At 35.8% G+C, this 19,476-nt stretch overlaps 2 protein-coding genes across 3 annotated transcripts in view; one reads left to right on the top strand and one right to left on the bottom strand.

Moving 5' to 3' along the window:
• Positions 1-13,457, top strand: part of LOC128885617 (mitogen-activated protein kinase kinase kinase 4) — a 15,246-nt gene extending 1,789 nt beyond the window's left edge. Inside the window, exons 2-18 of the mRNA XM_054139722.1 lie at positions 912-1,046; positions 1,561-1,840; positions 1,946-2,137; positions 2,586-2,776; positions 2,890-3,306; positions 3,417-3,662; positions 3,759-3,980; positions 4,058-4,474; positions 4,535-4,642; positions 4,714-4,873; positions 4,940-5,393; positions 5,475-5,837; positions 5,909-6,096; positions 6,175-6,343; positions 6,430-6,552; positions 6,618-6,769; positions 6,849-13,457. Coding sequence (XP_053995697.1) covers positions 912-1,046; positions 1,561-1,840; positions 1,946-2,137; positions 2,586-2,776; positions 2,890-3,306; positions 3,417-3,662; positions 3,759-3,980; positions 4,058-4,474; positions 4,535-4,642; positions 4,714-4,873; positions 4,940-5,393; positions 5,475-5,837; positions 5,909-6,096; positions 6,175-6,343; positions 6,430-6,552; positions 6,618-6,769; positions 6,849-7,034 — 4,003 coding nt within the window. The 3' untranslated portion in view covers positions 7,035-13,457. The remainder of the gene's footprint in view (positions 1-911; positions 1,047-1,560; positions 1,841-1,945; positions 2,138-2,585; positions 2,777-2,889; positions 3,307-3,416; positions 3,663-3,758; positions 3,981-4,057; positions 4,475-4,534; positions 4,643-4,713; positions 4,874-4,939; positions 5,394-5,474; positions 5,838-5,908; positions 6,097-6,174; positions 6,344-6,429; positions 6,553-6,617; positions 6,770-6,848) is intronic.
• Positions 13,458-13,828: 371 nt separating this feature from the next.
• The window catches only part of LOC128885624 (vesicular acetylcholine transporter), a 130,221-nt gene continuing 124,573 nt past the window's right edge, over positions 13,829-19,476 (bottom strand). The window contains exon 13 of one of the 2 annotated variants that reach the window (XM_054139738.1): positions 13,829-17,164. In XM_054139738.1, the coding sequence (XP_053995713.1) occupies positions 16,955-17,164 (210 nt within the window). In that variant the 3' untranslated portion in view covers positions 13,829-16,954. The remainder of the gene's footprint in view (positions 17,165-19,476) is intronic. The other variant, XM_054139739.1, reaches the window with a different exon arrangement.

Raw genomic sequence — 19,476 nt, 5'->3', positions numbered from 1 at the left:
AAGTAACATTCCCAGATATAAAAAGTATTAAATATATAAATTCTAACTGCGTCTCGAAGTTCCAGATTGTTATTGCAATGTTTATTTAGAAAGCAACATTCCCAGATACAAAAAGTATTAAATGTTGATTAAACGTATTCGTCGAACATTTGTGTACTTTTTATTACTTGCACTATTCTCGAGAAATATCATGGATAGAATTATGTCTCTTCTGCACGAGGATGGAATCAATTTAGGACTTTGTTTCGTGTATAATACAAACGGTCACAGTTATGTAATGTATTTCTCTCTTCGATACACATAATTGTTAAGGCCAAGGAACAATTGTCTCACTGGAAGTTGTCTCGAACGTGAAAATGAAAAGCATCGTTAGCTGGCTTATCCATTCGTAATTAAATGTTAATAAACAGTAACAGATTCTTTACTTTTGATAGATTGGTATCTGTACGAAATGTGAAAGAATTTCGACTTAAGTTTTAAATTGTTATTTACGAAACTAAACGTCGGATGAATAAACTGTAAATATAAACAAAATTTCGTCTTGTCATTCTCTGTAAGCTGTTAATTTTTAAAAATTGTTGAACTATGATTTTCATGCGTCTCAGGTGGCATCTCCCCCTAATTAAGTAGACAACGAACAGAGCGTAGAATGTATTATAATGTTTAATTAAGTACGACGTGCTTTAAGTCGAATACAAATTTACGCCCGTCGAACTAAAATGTTGGTTAACGATGTCAGCGTGCGTCGGCAATAATTTTTTCATTATTCCAATACACAAAGTATTTCTATATATTACACTACATTTACATATATAGATGGATGTTTTTGGTAACGACAGTATTCGACAATGTATTTTTAGTATTGGGATTTGAAAATTCAAATTGCGTTCCGACGGCTTATGCTTTTGCAGCAAAAAAGGATCGAGCAGCGCAACCAGCGAATTCGACGAGTCGATACAAGCAATGTGCGATATTTACGGACAGACGCCGCCGAGAACACGACTGAATCGCAAGAAGAGGTATATGAAGCAGAAACTGAGTGGAGGGTGAGTTAATTAGAGCTTGTTCGTTTTCCTCTGTTAACGATTCTAGTATACTTACCTCCGCCAACTATCTTTTCAACTCGTTCACTAAATATTTATCTTCCTGTATCTGGTAAAGGAGTTTCAAACAATTATACGAATCAGACATTTCAAAATTATGTATATCGCTATCTGCAAGTCAGATTATCTTTAATGATCGATTAGTGTATACAAAAGATCACCTATAAATTGTTAAAAATAACTTTTTCCATTGTTACGAAACAGTGGCTAAATTTATGTATAAACATTTCAAGTTCGCGTGTATCACGGCAACTGTTGTATTTCGTTGTTAAAAAATATCGAGACTGAACGTTTGCTGGCACTTCGATTCATATTTTTAATGAATTTAGTTATACGAAGTTGTATTATTACGTTTCACTATTGCACATTGATATATTGTAAGAATACTTTTATTTATTATATAATTTCTTATATAATATTGTAATGCTCGATATTAATACGGCATGTTCATTTTCAGAGATGTTAAGTCGTTAGAGAAAGAAACGCCATCGAAAGCAACGATTCGCAGACGAAACACTTTGGACAACATAATATTTAACGAGATGTGCGACAAAGCAGACAGAGATTGCGAGAACGAGTTCAATCAGGACATAACGAAGGAAGAGAATCGAAAATGTAAGAGAAGCTTGAAATTGTTGCGCGGCAACGAAAGGGACTTAAAACTTGACATGGAAGCGGCGTACAATTATGCCGATAGATCGGATCACTACAAAGCGTCCACCCCGAATCATATGAAGGTATGGGACGGACGTTCGTTAAAAGAAAATATTCTTAAGTGTTTGAAGCCTAAACAAAGTGTTTTGGCTAACGTTCAAATGAGAACTAATTGGAAGTGTTTACAGATTGAAACTAGAAATAGATTTCGAAGTCTGCGGTCAAAGCCCGTCGATATAGAAGAGAAGAGGGTTCAATATGAAGTTGACGAGCAAAATTTAACTTCGGATACCACGGAATCAGTTGTTCAGTCACCGAGGGCGCTGAGTTTTAAGGAACGAGAAATATTTCACGACACATTTTCTTTTCTGATTAGACTGGTAAATCTGCATTCATTCTACACATATACGTATATGATAACTTATACTTTTATAAACGTACATTGTCATCCATACGTTATCGGACACTTGCTCCACTATATATATATTTATCGGGTCAACACAACTTATAACTGAATACTCTACTTATACAAAATGATTTAAAACGAAAAAATAATCAATGCGAGCTCACTTCTCGTTCGCTTACACGCACTTCGTTGACAACTGTCGGTCTCAAGCATCTCCGATTCCACTCGGGAGATACCACCAAAAATAGGAAAACAATGTTTTATAATTGGTACGCTCGCGCCGTTATATAGATGTAGGAAAGAAGTTAGAGATGTAAAGAAAAAATAATGCACGATGATTCGAACCCACAATACTTGGATCCACAGTCGATAGCTTTACTTACACGATCAATCCCTAACGATAATTTTTTAACACGTTAAAGGGGAGTACAGAACGCAATTGTCGTCGTCAAATGAGTCACGAAGAATCTCGATGGCAAAACGAATTGAAAGACTTGATATGGCTCGAATTACAAGCTCACCATGCAGATCGTAGTCCAATGGCTCAAGACGAGTATTTATGTAAACAACGCGAGGGCGTAGAAGGGTTACTTAAAGAAATAATGGAATACAGGTGAATCATAAAAATACCAAAAGCGTAAAATCTGTGTAACTAATAAATATTATTACTCTGAAGATGATTCCAAACATACAAAGATTAAAATAGAACAAATCATTTGTTTATAGATACGATCCCATCGCGAATGTGAAGGATAATAATGGACCTTGGATCAATGTTAACGACACAGATATTGATCGAGTAATGAATCCTGGTTCAAGTCCAAATATAGAACTCGGAATTTGTCCAGGTTGTCTTTCTATGTACTGTAGAGCATGTGCGCGAGCACAAGGTGAAGCGTTACAGCAAGTGGAAGCCCTGTTGGCTAGATTGGAGGCAGCAGAAGCGCTTTATCCTTCGTCGCAAGCCTTGGCTGCGCATTATCCATTGTATAAAAGTGCAGAATTTACTAGTCGAGTAAAAGCAATGTGTTTGTGGTATAATATGACCAAACATCATCGTCTTAAATTACAAATTTTGGGAAAATTACTAATGATGTTACATACCAAGAAAAAACACGATGAGACTGGAGATTCTGGGATAAGGTACGACTGGTAATATAACAACACGTTTGATTTTTTTTAACATGTTTTTCCGTGAAGCGGAGAAAATTATGTTGTTTTTTAAATTTAATATTTCATATCTTTTACTTCAGTTCACGAGGCTCAGACACAGTTGATTCTTTGGAACATCGCCAAACTCTGGTGCGGTTCGAAATATCAAATCAACAAGAAGAATGCTCCAGTCCCTCAGACAGTAACAATAGTAATAATTCATCAGCTGGTTTATCTATTGTACAATCATGGCCCCCTACTCCAGACACTTCTTGCACATTTACGGAATACGAGAGAGGCGAGCGACTTGATTTTTATTTGGTCGAGTTCGATCGGCACGCTTACAGGTGAAATTTAAAAGTTATTATCAGGGTGAACTTTAGCTGCCTAGAGGTCCTTCAAACTAAGGGCTTTCACTCTAATTATATTTCATTGGTACATAGGAAGTATATCGAAGATGTGTTGAAAACTCGAGGGCTTGGAAAAAGCTTAAATTTCCTGGAGAGATTGCACACTTCTATCTTGAGAAAAGCAAGACTGACGTTAGAAAAAGGTAATATAAGTAAATCTAGTGATGTAAACGAGGAATATGAAGGTGACGAACAGCTGCGTCGATATGGTGTATGGTGTCCTGAAGCAAGAGAATTGAATCTTCCATCGTATAGGTAGAAAAATTGAGTAATGTATCGTATTTATGTCCCATTCTTTAAGTTTAGCAATGAATAATGATCGATCTTTTCAGAGCCGCTTTTGTATTTCTCTCCCGAGTGCCGTTGGACGTTGTACACGAATTCCTGAGAATGAGATTAGAACAGAAGCCGGAACAACCTAGTCCGTTATCGGTTCGACAACTTATGCGTGAACTCAGGGAAGGTCTTAGAATTGCGTGTATACATCGTGACAGATTTGCTGCTCATTCTTGTGCAGCGGTCGGTAGCGATGCTGATACTTGCAACCATTTGTTCCAAGAAAATGTAAAAGACTTTGATGAAAGTTTGAAAGCTGTTTTCGAAGTATATCTTGACTATCTACAACAGTGGGTAGATATGGTACAGCATGATAGTTTTCATAAGAACTTGATCATGGATGAGTGGATATTTGTAAAATCGATCGCAGGAAATATATCGGATGGGTACAAAATTGCTGGTGTGAAATTTTGGTAAGTGTTATTTCACACTTCCACAAATATATTATGTATGTTTCATATCTTCGTTTATAGTGAAATCGCCAGAACGATGATCAAGCAAGTCAAAGAATTCCTTAACGAAAGACCTCGAGAGATTAATGAGAGTACAGAGGATTGGAACGACGATGACTGGTCAAACAAGTAAGAGAAGATTCATTCTTTTGTCTGTAAAGTAGTTGCATATATGTGTTCCATCCTGATACATGGTTCAGATTACAAGTTATATTCGTGGGTCGTGAATGGCAAGGGATGTTCGTGGAGGCTCGAGAAAAGGTCGTCAAAAGTGTCACCCTTGCTAGATGTGTACAACGTGACATCGAAAAATGGCCTGTTTTCACCAAGGTGTTGGAAGAATCATTGGTAGATTTAAGGGTAAGAGTTGTTGAGAATGTAGTTGAAGTACTACAAGATCTATACAAATATTCCTTATATATTTAGGAAAGAGTTATGGATCTACGACATCAGATAACAAGTGTTATTAAGAATTTTCAACATGACATTGAAGAAGTAGAAGAACCAAAGGCTGAATGTGATAGATTTGCTATGCGTTCAAGAATAAGAGAAATACTTCACCAGGCTTATCGAATGGGATTTGACTATCATAAAGAGACATGTAAATTATTTGCGCTTGGAGACAAGGCTGTTTTAGCGCGAAGTTTAGTTTCTTTTGCTCTTTTGTGGATGGAATTCGTCAGAACACGCTGTGAACGCGGGAGGGGTTTAAGACCTAGATGGGCAAACCAAGGTTTAGAATTTTTAATTACGGTATGCGAACCGCATAACACCAAACATTTGACCAATGACGAATTTGAAGAATTGAAAACATGTATGGATCGTTGTATATCACACGTTGTCGGAAGTGCCAATACTGGCGCGCACGTAGAAGCAGAAAGTGAGTGACTATTTTTAGGTTATGATTAAATCATCCTTGCAATCGTAATCAGACATTGTTCAATGGCATATCCGATTTCAGACTTAAGAAGATTATCTCGCTCGAGAGCCTCGTCACCTTGTCATACTAGAAGCAGAACTGCAAGTCTAAGTCTTTCTCAGAAGCCTAAAGATATTTTTAAATCTCCTGATACCACGTTAAATCTTAAAAAGTCCTCGCCAAGCGCAATCGATGGAAATGTAGGCGTGATTTTAAACACGCCTGATCGTTCGGTATCCAGACAAGAGCGAGTTATTCGCGCTATTACAAAGGTGGAATCGGAAATTGACGAAAGGCTCAGGAGCCGTGAACTTATTGGTCTAGTTACAGATAGGAAAGCTGTCGATAGAGTGCGTATCAAAGCAAGAAGAGTTACTTTTACCTGGCAAAGAGGCATTAAAATAGGTAAATGGGTTAAACTACATTTATTGTTATAGTAGTATATGTATATTGTATGTAATAACTATTAATTGTAGGCCAAGGAAGATTTGGTAAGGTGTATACAGTAGTGAACAATCAAACTGGCGAATTATTAGCAATGAAAGAAGTTCAATTACAACCGGGCGACCATCGAGCGATTAGGCGGGTTGCCGAGGAATTACAAATATTTGAAGGAATTCAACACAAACATCTAGTCCGATACTATGGTCTGGAAATACATCGTGTACGGTGATAATGTTCTGTTAAAATATTTCTGCGTTTAGAATTATAATAGTTATTAATGACGATCCGTTTATCGCAGGAGGAAATGTTAATCTTTATGGAATTTTGCGCCGAAGGAACTTTGGAAAGTCTAGTAGCGGGCAGCGGAACTGGTTTGCCGGAATCGTTAGTTCGAAAATATACTCATCAACTTTTATCAGCTGTAGCTGTCCTTCATTCTCATGGAATAGTACATCGTGACATTAAATGTAAGTTCTACATTGTATCATATTCATTTTACATACTTGGGTTAATACAATATATAAATCATTTAATATTTATATTTTATGTATAGCCGCAAATATTTTTTTAACGGATGAGGCTAATTGTTTGAAACTTGGAGATTTTGGAAGCGCTGTACAAATTAAAGCTCACACTACGATGCCTGGGGAATTACAAGGTTTTGTTGGCACTCAAGGTTAGTATGATGTATCTTTTACAACTTTTTCTACCGTTAAAGTGATTTAACGTTGTTTTGTGCAGCTTACATGGCGCCAGAAGTATTCATGAAATCGGAGACTGGCGGTCATGGTAGAGCCGCTGATATATGGTCGGTTGGTTGTTGCATCATAGAAATGGCTAGTGGACGACGACCTTGGTCAGATTATGATTCTAATTATCAAATTATGTTTAAGGTATGATATAGCAACGATACTTCGTGATTCATGCCATGCATTTGTGGATATATTGTATTTTATGTACAAAATGTCTTAGGTTGGAATGGGTGAAACACCAACGTTGCCAAAAAATCTTTGTGTCGAAGGCATCGACTTGATCAATAAGTGCTTGCAACATGACCCAAAGAAACGATTAACTGCGCATACCTTACTTACATTACCGTTTGCGCAAGCATACGAAGATGTTAATGCTGACTTAGCGGTACTGCGCCATCAAGCATAATATAAGAGTTGAATTAAACATTTCAACTTGAAATAATTACGAGTTTTATAATATTGTCATCTTCATCAGGTTAAATATATTACTTAGTTTTACCCTCAGTTACCCCACGGATACAAAATGGAACCAACAAATCTTCCGATCTCCCGGATTTGGCTGCTTCGGGAGAACCGATGATGGTTCCGTGGTAGACTACATACCTGAGCTTCATACTTTTTCCCTCCAGCTCCAAATCTCCTTTTTCTGCTCATATGGAAATATCTATAAATTTCAAAAATACATGAACTCATAGTGACCCCCGTGGGTTAACTCAAGGTTAATACCAAAAGTACTTGTAGAAGCCCAAATCTCTCGATTATTTTAATGTTTTTTCTTGACAATTCTATTATTTAGATGGCTGTGCAGTTTTTAATACATAGAATTATGTTATTGTTGTATGTAAAATAGATATTCATTTATTACAAAAATTTCGTTTCTCAGTCTCGAGGTGAAAATGATTATTCAGCAATTTTCGTAAGTATACACTACAGTAGAGAACAATTTTATCTAGGTAACGAATAAGAATAACGAATATTTTATTTAGATACAAATTTAATCGTATTACGTAAATGGATAAATAAGTATGTATTTGCTACGCAAACGATCTAGTCCGTTTTAGAGCTTTATGTTATGTACTTTAACAATGATGAAAATCGCCACATTGTTAGAAAAAATGTAATTCAATTAACAAATGTAATCTTTAATCCCGAATACAAATAATTTGTTATCTTTTATAACTACCAACTACAATTACGATTGTAATTGTTACACAATGCAATTTTAGTGTGTTAAATGTTGATTCGATTACATTTTATTTAACGTTGCGTCGATCTTTCCAAAATAAAGATACACGGTGTCTGTATCGTTCATATATCGAATAAGTACTTATTCACTCATTTACGTTATTCCAATAAATTTTTGCGTAGATAAAGTTTTCTAGCGAGAGAAGGATCAAAGTTTTATCCAACAAGTGAAACGATTTTATCTAGATTCTATATTTGTTCAAATAACGCCGTGTTGCAGCACGTACCGCCTAATGTAACTAAAGTTGTTCATAAAATGTTTGAAAGACTACAGCAAAATATTATGCAGCTGTTAACATATATAAATTAAAATTAACATTCCAATCCCGAGAGAGGTATTTGTATAATATATTCACAAGTGTACTTTAAATTATTTTTTAATCCTTTCCTTTTAGTCAAGCAATGTACTGTAACTGTTGTAAACACTATATTGTAAATGGAATAAAATAGTTACAAAGATGATGTCACAATAATGTTTATTTTGCACAAGGAAACGTACACATAATACAACATACTTGGTTTAAATTAATTACAGAGGTATGTCGTGTATGCTTTCTGTATAAACAGAAAGCGAAGTGTGCTTACAAGTTTAATAATCATTAGATATATCGCATACGAAGACGACTATTTCGCGAACAATGTTTTACTCACGATTTCTTGGTCGTTCTCGACAGTTACAATTCTTATCAATTACGTTACTATCACATTTTATAATTCATATGTATAATTTCACGCTAGCGATAGTTGTCTTCGTACGATTATTTTTTTATAGAAGTTTGACCGAACTTTCGATATATACGTGACGTCGGTTCAGTTAACTTCATTTTATAAGCAATTCTATCAGTTACAAGGACGTGTCCTATTTGATAAAATCGTCGCTACGGTGGCTTTCGCCTGATATGCGCGATATTCTTGGCCGCAAAGGTGCAATCGCAATGATTTTGCGATACCTATTATGAGTATTTTAAATAACATACTATTTTACCTTACATCTAATAGGTATTTGCATCTTAAACTAATACAGAACACTTTCATATATCGTACACATATGCGCGGAATATCTATACATTCTCTTATGCGTAAATGCGTATTTGTTGATATGTGCATAGTTGCTTATGTATATAATTGCATATAATTTTATTTAGTAACGATTCAAGGAACCTTCTCAATTCCTCGCGCCATTTAAAGATTCATTCAGCGATAAGAAAAAGCAGAACATCTTAGAGTTTTTATATAAAATTTCTGATCAACTAGTACTAGCGATTCGGGCGAACATTTGTCCGCTTATTTAAAATATATTTCCATAAAACAATCAACCAAATATTCGTTTACCGTCGATAAGATTGCTAAGATTATTTGTTTCAGTTAGAATTAATTATTTAAATAATTAATTTAGAGGTGTCGTATTAGTAAATACTATTTAAAAATTATACGAACCGCGTTATACGTTATACAGTGATTCATTATGGAACCGCTAGAGAGTATTAACAAATTTTCCAACTGTTCGTTGGTAAAATCAAATCACTGACTAATACTCGATAATAAATCCATCGTATAACGACAATATACATATACATTTAGATGGGAACTTACATAAAGCCGCGTACAGACTCAAAAGCCAAGGCGACCGGAGGCAACGTAAGTTCGGATCTCGCGAGTGCCAACGCGCGCCAAGATTCGAGCTCGCGCGGGTTCGATTCGCTTGGCTCTTCGGTCTGTACGCGACGCGATACACGTGTCTGTACAGAGGAAGTAATTTACAATAGAGTTAACGAACTTCGTAAAATATCGATAATGTCAACAGATGCGTGTACTTGTGTGTATTCGGGTCCCATGGAAATCACCGACACAGATTTCGTCGAGGAGAATTCACTGACGGTAGTTTCGACCAACACCAATATTAATCGCGATATACATTCTCTGCGTGGACAATTACATGCGTTACAGTAGATAAATCTTTATATTAAACGCAGAAAATGTATACCAATATTGCTGTCGATCAAATCTATATGGTATCGGCGAAATCTGTATCAGTAATATCTATGGTACTCACGTAATCACGTATCCACTAATTGTAAGTTACAAATACAGTAAACTCTGCTCGTTCGTTACAACCGAGCAAGCGTAACGACGTCAGCACGCGGATAGCACCGACCGATAGCATTTATACGTTTCGGGTTGATAAAGTTAAATCTTTCGCTATCGATAGAGTTTGGTACTTAAGAGAAGTAGCTCTAGTTACAGTAGTTATTAGACGTAGAAGATTAAAGTGATAGACAGATAGAGCTATCGTCGACGTTCGCCGGTCTATCAAAGAAGGGCGAATCGCCGACCTACCTAAGAATTGGACAGGAATGTACTGTGCGGGGGCCAACACACGAACGATTGGCCACGTTTAAAATGTGTTTGCAACAGACGAGGTCCGTGCGCTAGAAATCTCTTCTCTACCTAACGTGGTTAGTTTCTCGGTCTCTAATCGTCTATTCTGTCTCTTCGTTGCGTCTATTCGATATGTTGCACGGTCAAACTATAGCGCGAGACATAATTATAACCCACCCAATGGTTTTGTTTATGTTTTTTTTTTTTTTTTGTATTTAGAGATACACGATTCTTATCACGAGGGATACCATTCCCTTTTACATCGTCACAAGATCAGTAGAGAGCTGTGACAATTTGGAAGGGAGGTAGTGCTCTAATCAGAAATTATGAGGTTTGCGTAATAGAATTTACGGTGTATGTTTATGTAACGTATATGCTATATAAACCATATTCGGTTTAAAAGCAATAAATAAATAATAATAGAATTTACGGTGTAAAGCAGGGCTTCTTAAACTTTTGCGCAACCCAAAAGATATAAAATAAGGATACGTAAATATTTTGTGACGATTTATTGACTAGGTAACGATATATACATAAGAAAAAAGCATAGTTTTAGAATTTTTTTTAAAAACATACAAAAATATGAAATTAAAAATTGCTCAAAAACTTGTAAAATTGTACTTATTATAGTTACACAAATTGTATATCCTTTTTTTCATCAAAACTGCATTTCTTGCAGAACATAAATAAAAAAGAATGTTAAATATTTTATATTAAAATGGCCTGATGTAAAGTATAAACAAAAATGTTGGGTGAGCTATCGTGTTGCCATTTTTATTGCAGGAGAATTTCTAAATTGAAGTTGGCGCCATTTCTCGGAAAATTTAGCAAATATGAAAAACAAATTTTTAACTCGACTTTCCGACTTTTAATTTAAAAAATTGCATTGTAAATCCGAATAACTCGGTAATTTTCATGGCATACTCGTTAAATTCCTTCGCGTAAATGTGTGCGTTTGAAAATACTTTCGTAATTTTAATAGAAATACAATCGTATTTTAATTCGAAAATGTAGTTTGTCATGTTTTGTGCTCAAACATTTTTTTCCCCTTAAATTACAATTGCACGATGATACGAAAAAATATACAAGCGAAAATGCGTAATTGCTTAGTCCTCAAAATAATTACCATTTCAAAGCTTTAAACACTTTTAAACATACACGATATAGATAAATATTAAAGGGTGTAGTTATAGACTTTAGAGGTCAATTATTTTTCGTAGGACGTACATAATCGAATAATAATGTTGTAAATAAGTTACTATGTAAGTTATATAGGGAAGTCTATAGAATTTCGCTATGTTGCCTTCGAATAATTGATAATTCTAAAGACACGTGTACGACAGAATACGATTCTGGAAAGCGTTATGTATATGCTTATATACTTACGTAGTTAATGAAACGAACACTTTGCGTAGACGCGGTCAACTATAAAATTTATGCTTATATAGTTAACAATAAAAAGAAACTCCATTGTTTCTGAACATATTAACAGATCTTGTTAAGTCAACAACTTACGCTAAATTATTTGAAATCTTCTACAACGTTCCATTTAAACTTTTCAGGCTATATACTTGTTTACTCGATGGAAAAAGTATAGAGAGGTTCAAAAACCTTTCCGATGTCGGCTGTATTTTTCTTCAACAAAATTTTCTATTTCTCAAAAGAAAAATATTTTAGAAATTAAAGGTGATTTAAAAAAAAAATAGTTGTCCTCCCTATGTCAACAATTTGCTAATGCGTTTTGACTTGTATAATAATCTGTTTTCACTTAACTAACATGTAGCGTTACTTCATAGCAGCTGAATGAAAAAAACTTACAATTAAAAAATACTGCAAGTAAATAAAAGTCGGGACAGTTTTCGACCCAATAAAGAGTTAAAGTATCATTTAAGTACCTCGCTATATTACTCCAGCCAACTATACGTCCAGACGTTGCAGCCTTTGAATATTTCTAAATAACACTAACTAATCGTTCGGTTATAATTAAGTTACAGCACGCTAGAACACGTAAAGTGATGGGATCAAATTTACCAAAGCACCAATAGTTTAACGATACGTTACCATTAATGACCGTTTGTCGTTAACTACTACTAACTAACGATTACAATCAAGCGGCAAGGAAAACAACGAAACTGTTCGCTTTCGGTGGAAAGGAACTTCCAGCGCTCGGACGTTAACCCTTTGGCCTACAACCACGAGTCAAACTCGTGGTAAGGAATTTGGGCTATAAACAACAAGCACGAGTCTGACTCGTGGTACTTCGTTCGGACTTCCTACCTTCCCGTTTATTATGGCTCGAGCAATCGGGAGATGGCTTGTAGGTCGAGGAGTTAACGTTCGAGGTTCTTTGTAATAGGACTAGTGTTTACAATAACCGACCGATCTATATTGCCTACTACACGCAGCGACTAACGTTTAAACAATTTCGTCTCTGTCAGTCGAATTCGGTCGTTGATTATGAGATAAGTATTTGTACGCGTGTCCTATGAAAGGGATAACAAGATTATAGTGCCCGCGTTAACGAAGAATTTTTTAGAAAAATCTTTTAGATTTAAGACTTTCGCGTGTGTTATTCCGCGCTGTAGTTGATGTCACGTCTGATTACAGCTTGCTGCCGACGTTTCGGAAATCATCAAGGGCTAGATAGCTCCGTTACCGAGGCGCTTTTCATTTAGGATGAGTTTAGATTCCCTTGTGTTATTTCGTTCCTACATTTTCTATCTCTCCTCGATTTACAATGTTTATAAAATTCAGTTTGTACATGTTAATTAGGACAGCTTTATAAAGTTACAGAATATGCGATCGATAAACCTAGCTAATGTTTGTAAAGTTTCGAAGTTCGTAACAAAGTCATACAGTATAAAATAACGAATTTACGAGCTTTAACACTTACGAATTTAGAATATCGGGTCTTTCAGACTCGGCGGTTTTTTTAATTCTCTTATAAAATACAGATGACATTGTGAACGTTGATTTTCATAAAACAATTCAACAATTTAAACACGTTTTTATATTCCGTACAAAGCTATTTTTATAAATGGGATAAATGATGCTTCTAAAATATGTCAAGACCTAGGCGAATTCACAACGCACCCTCAGGGGCTGTAGCATGTAAATACAGGAGATGTCCCAAAAATTCGATCAAAGGTGTGGTTCGGAAGGCGATTTGAAACAACTTTTTCCTTGGCAAAAATGTTGTCCGAGGCTTTGTTAAGGAGATATTAACGGAAAACCCCGATCAATCAGTAGGCTACGCACTGACAGCCGCAGTAGCATAAGCTACGCAATGACAGCCGCAGTAGCATAAGCTACGCAATGACAGCCGCAGTAGCATAAGCTACGCAATGACAGCCGCAGTAGCATAGGCTATACGCGCCAGACTGCCGCAGTAGCATAGACTACGCATTAGACAGCCACAGTAGCATAGGCTATACGCGCCAGACTGCCGCAGCAGCATAAGCTATGCACTGACAGCCACAGTAGCATAAACTATGCACTGACAGCAACAGTAGCATAGACTACGCACCGACAGCCACAGTAGCATAGTCTATACGCGCCAGACTGGCGCAGTAGTATAGGCTACGCATTAGACAGCCACAGTAGCATAGGCTACGCGGCAGCTACTCTGATTAGTCGGTGTTTTCTGTTAACACATTAAGGACCGCACATCTAGAGACTGCGTGTAGAAAACACGAGAAATCTCGTGAGCGGTCCTTAATGTGTTAATATCTCCTTAACAAAGCCTCGGACAACATTTTCTCCAAGGAAACAGTTGTTTCAAATCACCCCCGAACCTTTCAATGAACTCCAACAATTTTGGGACACTCTGTGTGCAGCTACAGTACGGGCTTAGCGACCCCGAGGTACCCTAGCTAGATGGGGGCCAGTGGGCCCCAACAGAGGAGTACAAAAGGCAAGATTAACGTAAATATAATATCCAGAGTTACGATAACACGAACTAAGCCAAGACTAAAGAGGCAATGTAATGTTAAGAAGAATAGAAATGATTGTATTGTGATATATGGATTCAGTGCAATAAAGTAACAGGAACGCACTCATAAAAAAAAAAAAAAACCAAACAAGCAAGAATTCAAAACACCATCTGTGTTTGAAAATAAATTAAAAAACCCTCCGAATTTGGAAGACACATTACATTTATGAATTTTACAACTTTATATATATCATATATATATATATATATATATGAAATAACAACACGAAAAATTTCAATTACCAATCAAAGCAATCGTCAATCATTAATCATCATTTTTTAATAAACAATGTAAATAACAAACGTTTTCTTAACAAAGTATTTGTTATCGATAGACTGCCCGCAGTCTAGTTATCGAGATTTAATAGAGCTTCCCAGGAAGAATTGTCTACGCAAGACTAGTATTGGATAATCTATTATTCATAGATAGATTATTAATAAAATGAATAAAAACAACGATTAGAATAGTATTAGATATTATGTAAAACATCGTGTAAAATTGGTATCGCGTTTAGGAAATACCTTGTAAATCGAGGAACCAGTGTATAACAGACTGACTGGACTGAATTGGGTCCTATAAATATTTTATCATTTTTTAGGCTTCTCTGTGTTGCAGCCTTCAGACAATCGTGCATTAACCATAATAGATGTGCGCACTTTGCAACGTCGACTAAGCTGTTGTCTGATAGATAGTCGATGATACGAACCTAGTCACACGCGGTTTTTGGTGGATATCGAGTACTTTATAGCGATAGGTGAGTTATCGATGAACAGATCTTTACGAGATCATTGATATGTTTTGCATAATGCTAGGCATCATGAGTTAACTTACAGTATGTATATTCGAACGAATTCTGTCAATTGAAAGGGAATTTCTCGATAAGGAGAAAATCGTTTCTAGAATAAGGTAAATTTTCTACCCGGTGTCTTTTTGTACTGGGTCAGCTTAGATGTTGTTAATATGATTACATTTATTAATGCGATATTATCAAATATATTTCGTTAGTCACGGTGAAATAAAAACGATGCATCTCGAGGTACTATCTTGATCAAATTACGTTATACGACTAACATTTTAAGTATGTAGCGGCGTGGTCAAGTGAGTAGAGTACAAAAAAATGGACTAAAATTTTAAAAGTTAGAATCATGATTTCAAAATTATTATTTGAAAGTATTCGTGAGGTTTTTCCTAAAAGGATTATATGCTTAAAATTTCAACAAGCATTCTGTAGAAATTTTGGTATCGTAATGTCCACTTCACCTAATGATTATTAGATATTTCTGGAATAATTTTAAATTATTAAACATCAATTAAATCGTGAAGTGTACGTAAACAATTTTTTCAATTTTTTGAATGCCACTTTTCCAAGTGATAATTTATTAAAACTAAGACGAAACATTATATTCTTCTCTAGACAGGATCGTTTCTATTTTTAATTCAGTTGGCGAGATTAAGCGAGAAAAGCGTTTTAGAGGATCCGATGGATTATGTCAAGCGACTGACGATGATTTGCGATAAATGATCGAACATCTAAACTGGCCGAGGAGCGAGAAAAGTGTTTCTCCAAAATGGCACGACTTATTCGACCAACCTGTACTTACGTGCGCATGATTCTTCTACAAGAATGAGCGAAAGAATGATTGCTTAAAAATTATCACGTAAACAATCCATTCACGAACGCCATTGGCTAGCGTTTTCCTTGTAGAAGAATTGATCGAACTAGGAAAGCTTTTAACTATTCTTAACGAAAATAAAGCATCTTTAAGATATGTAAAATTGGTAGCTAAGACTTTCTTGTCTAGAATCGTCCCTCATGAATCGATCAAGGGACACGATAGCTTCTCGTATGATACTCGCTTCGGTATTTCACTTCTTTTCTCTCCTTTTCTTTCTTAATCCTTAGACGATCACACGAGTGATCACAAAAATGTACTGCAGTGTTTATGACAGTCCCCATGAAAAGAGACCACAAGCTGAAAATCTTTCTTGGAAAATATTAATATTTATATTTTCATGGAAAAACTAATATTGCAAACTATTTGGAATAAAAATACTAATAAACATGGAAATGAATACGATAGGTACTTCGCGTGCTACCGTCTTAATTAAACATATTTTCACAGAAATTTAAAGTATGTTGAAACAAATAAAAGAAAAAAAAAACATCTAGAACAATAAATGAAATTATATTAAATTTGATTGATTTATAAAGTTTGGAGGTGCGATATCCTTAAAATGTGTATCGAATTCAAACTAGAATTAAATAGAAACAAAAAAAATTCGTGATAAATTAGAAACTCGACATTAGAAACAAACTTATAACAATAAATTTGTTCATTTAAATGTCGTAATTACAAAGATATCCGGTTAATTAAAACTTCATATGCATTTGTCTTCGATTGTATCTCCGATACTTTCTTAAAAACAACTTCCAATTCGAAGAAATAAATACTTTTCTAAATCAAAATTCTGAAGAATGTGGTCGTCCAAAGGTTAAGAGAGAGCAGGGTTATTATCAAACCAGCTCCGTGTGATAAATTGTGCGAGTTCGAATTACACTCAACGTTAACTATGCCTAATATAAATATTTCTCTTAAACGTCTACTATTCAAACTACGATAAATACTTTCATCGACAAGCTCGAACGTGTCTTGCACCATCCCGATACTTTCTTTTAAAGCGACCATTCTGTGCTCACCGTGTCGCTCGTTTATTTTCCTAGAGCAATTTTTAGCATGGCAGCCATATCGCGCAGGCTTTGCTCCAGTGTTTGCGCGAAACGCATCGCATTCGTCCTACCGTCGCTGTGAAAAGCGGACACCGAGAATATGAACCCGTTGCTTCTGATGTTATAAGCGCACCCGTATCCGTCTGGTTCCACTGGCCCGTATCCGACGATCGCGTCGTTCTTTGTAGTTACCTGAAAATTGGACACCCAGATTAATCAATGCATAAATTGGAGAAAGATTACAACTTTTTCAATGCATTCGGAGGATGGTATAGAGCGTTGGCACAATTTCTCATCCTTTGCTGTTATATGCCAATCATTGCCCCTGGTAGATGGCAATCGAGTCTACCCAGTTTGTAGGCCCGGTTGCAGCATCTTACGCGCAGAAGTGCCCCTGTTAGATGGCAACCGATGGTATCCAGCTTGTAGACCCGGTTGCAGCATATTAGGTGCAGAGGTGCCCCTGCGATAAGGCAACCGAAGCTACCCAGTTTGTAGACCCGGTTGCAGCATCCTAGGCGTAAAAGTGCCCCTGTTAGATGGCAACCGAAGCTATCCAGTTTGTAGACCCGGTTGCAGCATATTAGGCGCAGAAGTGCCCCTACGATAAGGCAACCGAAGCTACCCAGTGTGTAGATCCGGTTGCTGCATCTTAGGCGCAGAGGTACTCCTGCTATAGATCAACCGAAGCTACCCAGTTTGTAGACCCGGTTGCAGCATCCTAGGCGCAGAAGTGCCCCTGTTAGATGGCAACCGAAGCTACCCAGTTTGTAGACCCGGTTGCAGTATCTTAGGCGCAGAAGTGTCCCTGCTATAGGGCAACCAAACTAGCTAATTTGTTAGTTCGGTTGTCATCTCGAAGTTGCCGCGTGTTCGATTTCACACTACTACATTGAATAAAAAAAATACTTGAAAAACTAATTGCAGCTATAATTATATCAATTACTACTTTCTTTTTATTAAAAATCATAATCAAATAATAATTGAAGAATTTTATCGTAGAAAATATATCGTTATTAACACTTTCTATGTTTGAGTTTTTATTAACTAGTACAGTTGGGAAAGAACCACCTTGATTAATGCAATGTTCCGTTCAGCTACATCATTAGTAACTTTTAATTTTTCTTTAATTCCACAGTTTCTTTGTGACTCGTATTATTGAACCATGTTAATATCATCTTTCAAAAGATCGTAAGATAAATCAAATTTTTTATATAGCTCCAATGAGTTTTTCGAGACGAATTCGCTCAAATCTTTGTTGAATAACAATTTCAATTCATTGTCGTCTATATTGTGCCGTCGATTCATCTTTGTACAACATTGTAGAGGTAATTTTTATTGAAAATTTCTTTAAAGTGTACAATTTTGTCAATATTGCAAAAATAAGCTATTATTTAGCATCTGTTGATAGTAAAACTCATGCTTTACCAAAAAATTCATGTACCTCTTTTTGATAAGACTGATATAGTTCCGCGGTAATATTAAAAAATATGTCAAATTACAAGTAACTTAACTTTTGACCGACTATAACTTTGATACAGTCGACTTTATGGAATTTTGACAAGAGGCCTCTTTTCTAGAGTATTCAATTTCCTACAATAATATGTCTGTAGATTTTCCGTACGACGTATTGTTAACTGGTTATAAAAATCAGAAGAAGCGAATAAATAAATATATGTTTTCGATGTTATTCCGATGCAAAATAGAGAATTACGGTGCGGAATCTCTTAATCTTAATATTAAGAGCTCAAACTTTAACAGGCATATTCTTATTCCTAAATGAAACCTTTGACACTGTTTAAAAGAAAAAATTCTTTTTTCTAAACACCTTATTGCGCACCTAGAGTTGTAAAAATATATTTTACGTAAAACAAATGGCGTTCCATATTCTCTGCAATCGTAAACAGTTTGTGGATTCAGTTGGTCGATTAAATGGAAATTTAATATTGCAACCTACGCGTAGCAACATTCCGAATTTCTCGTTTAAACATCCTCGAGGGTGTAGAAGCGAGGGAGCGGTGTAAAAGTGCTTCAACACTTCTTTCTATTCACGCGTAGCCGTTTCGAGGGTTGAGACTATAATAGTTCTTCCGCCCTTGAAACTCGACCTGTGAATTCTTACCTTTGTTGTCAACTTGAACTTCAAAATGGGAATTCTCTGAAGCACTTCCTCTTTTCGCCCATTGTTAATTTGGTCTCAGCCATTATATCGCGAATTCAACTTACGAAACGTACTTTCAATCGGATTATAAATTGCATCTGATGCTTGTGAAACGAAGAATCAATTAACGACTCGGTACTGGAATTATTATTTAAAACAATATGCGTCGTTATTAAAAATAATAACAACGGATGCACCGTTACTTTATTTAAGATATTTAAATCACCCCCTAAAGGGTCTTCTTGAAAGGTAACATGTTTCGTTTCTGATGGAACACTCTGTATAACGAATTGCGTCGACGACAATCTTCTCAAATATTAATGATCATTATTTGACGATACCT

This window comes from Hylaeus anthracinus, unplaced genomic scaffold, assembly GCF_026225885.1.
Source record: "Hylaeus anthracinus isolate JK02 unplaced genomic scaffold, UHH_iyHylAnth1.0_haploid 11981, whole genome shotgun sequence".
In the NCBI taxonomy this organism is placed as follows: domain Eukaryota; kingdom Metazoa; phylum Arthropoda; class Insecta; order Hymenoptera; family Colletidae; genus Hylaeus; species Hylaeus anthracinus.
Note: the sequence above shows the minus strand (reverse complement) of the source record. Positions and strands in the feature narration are given on the sequence as shown.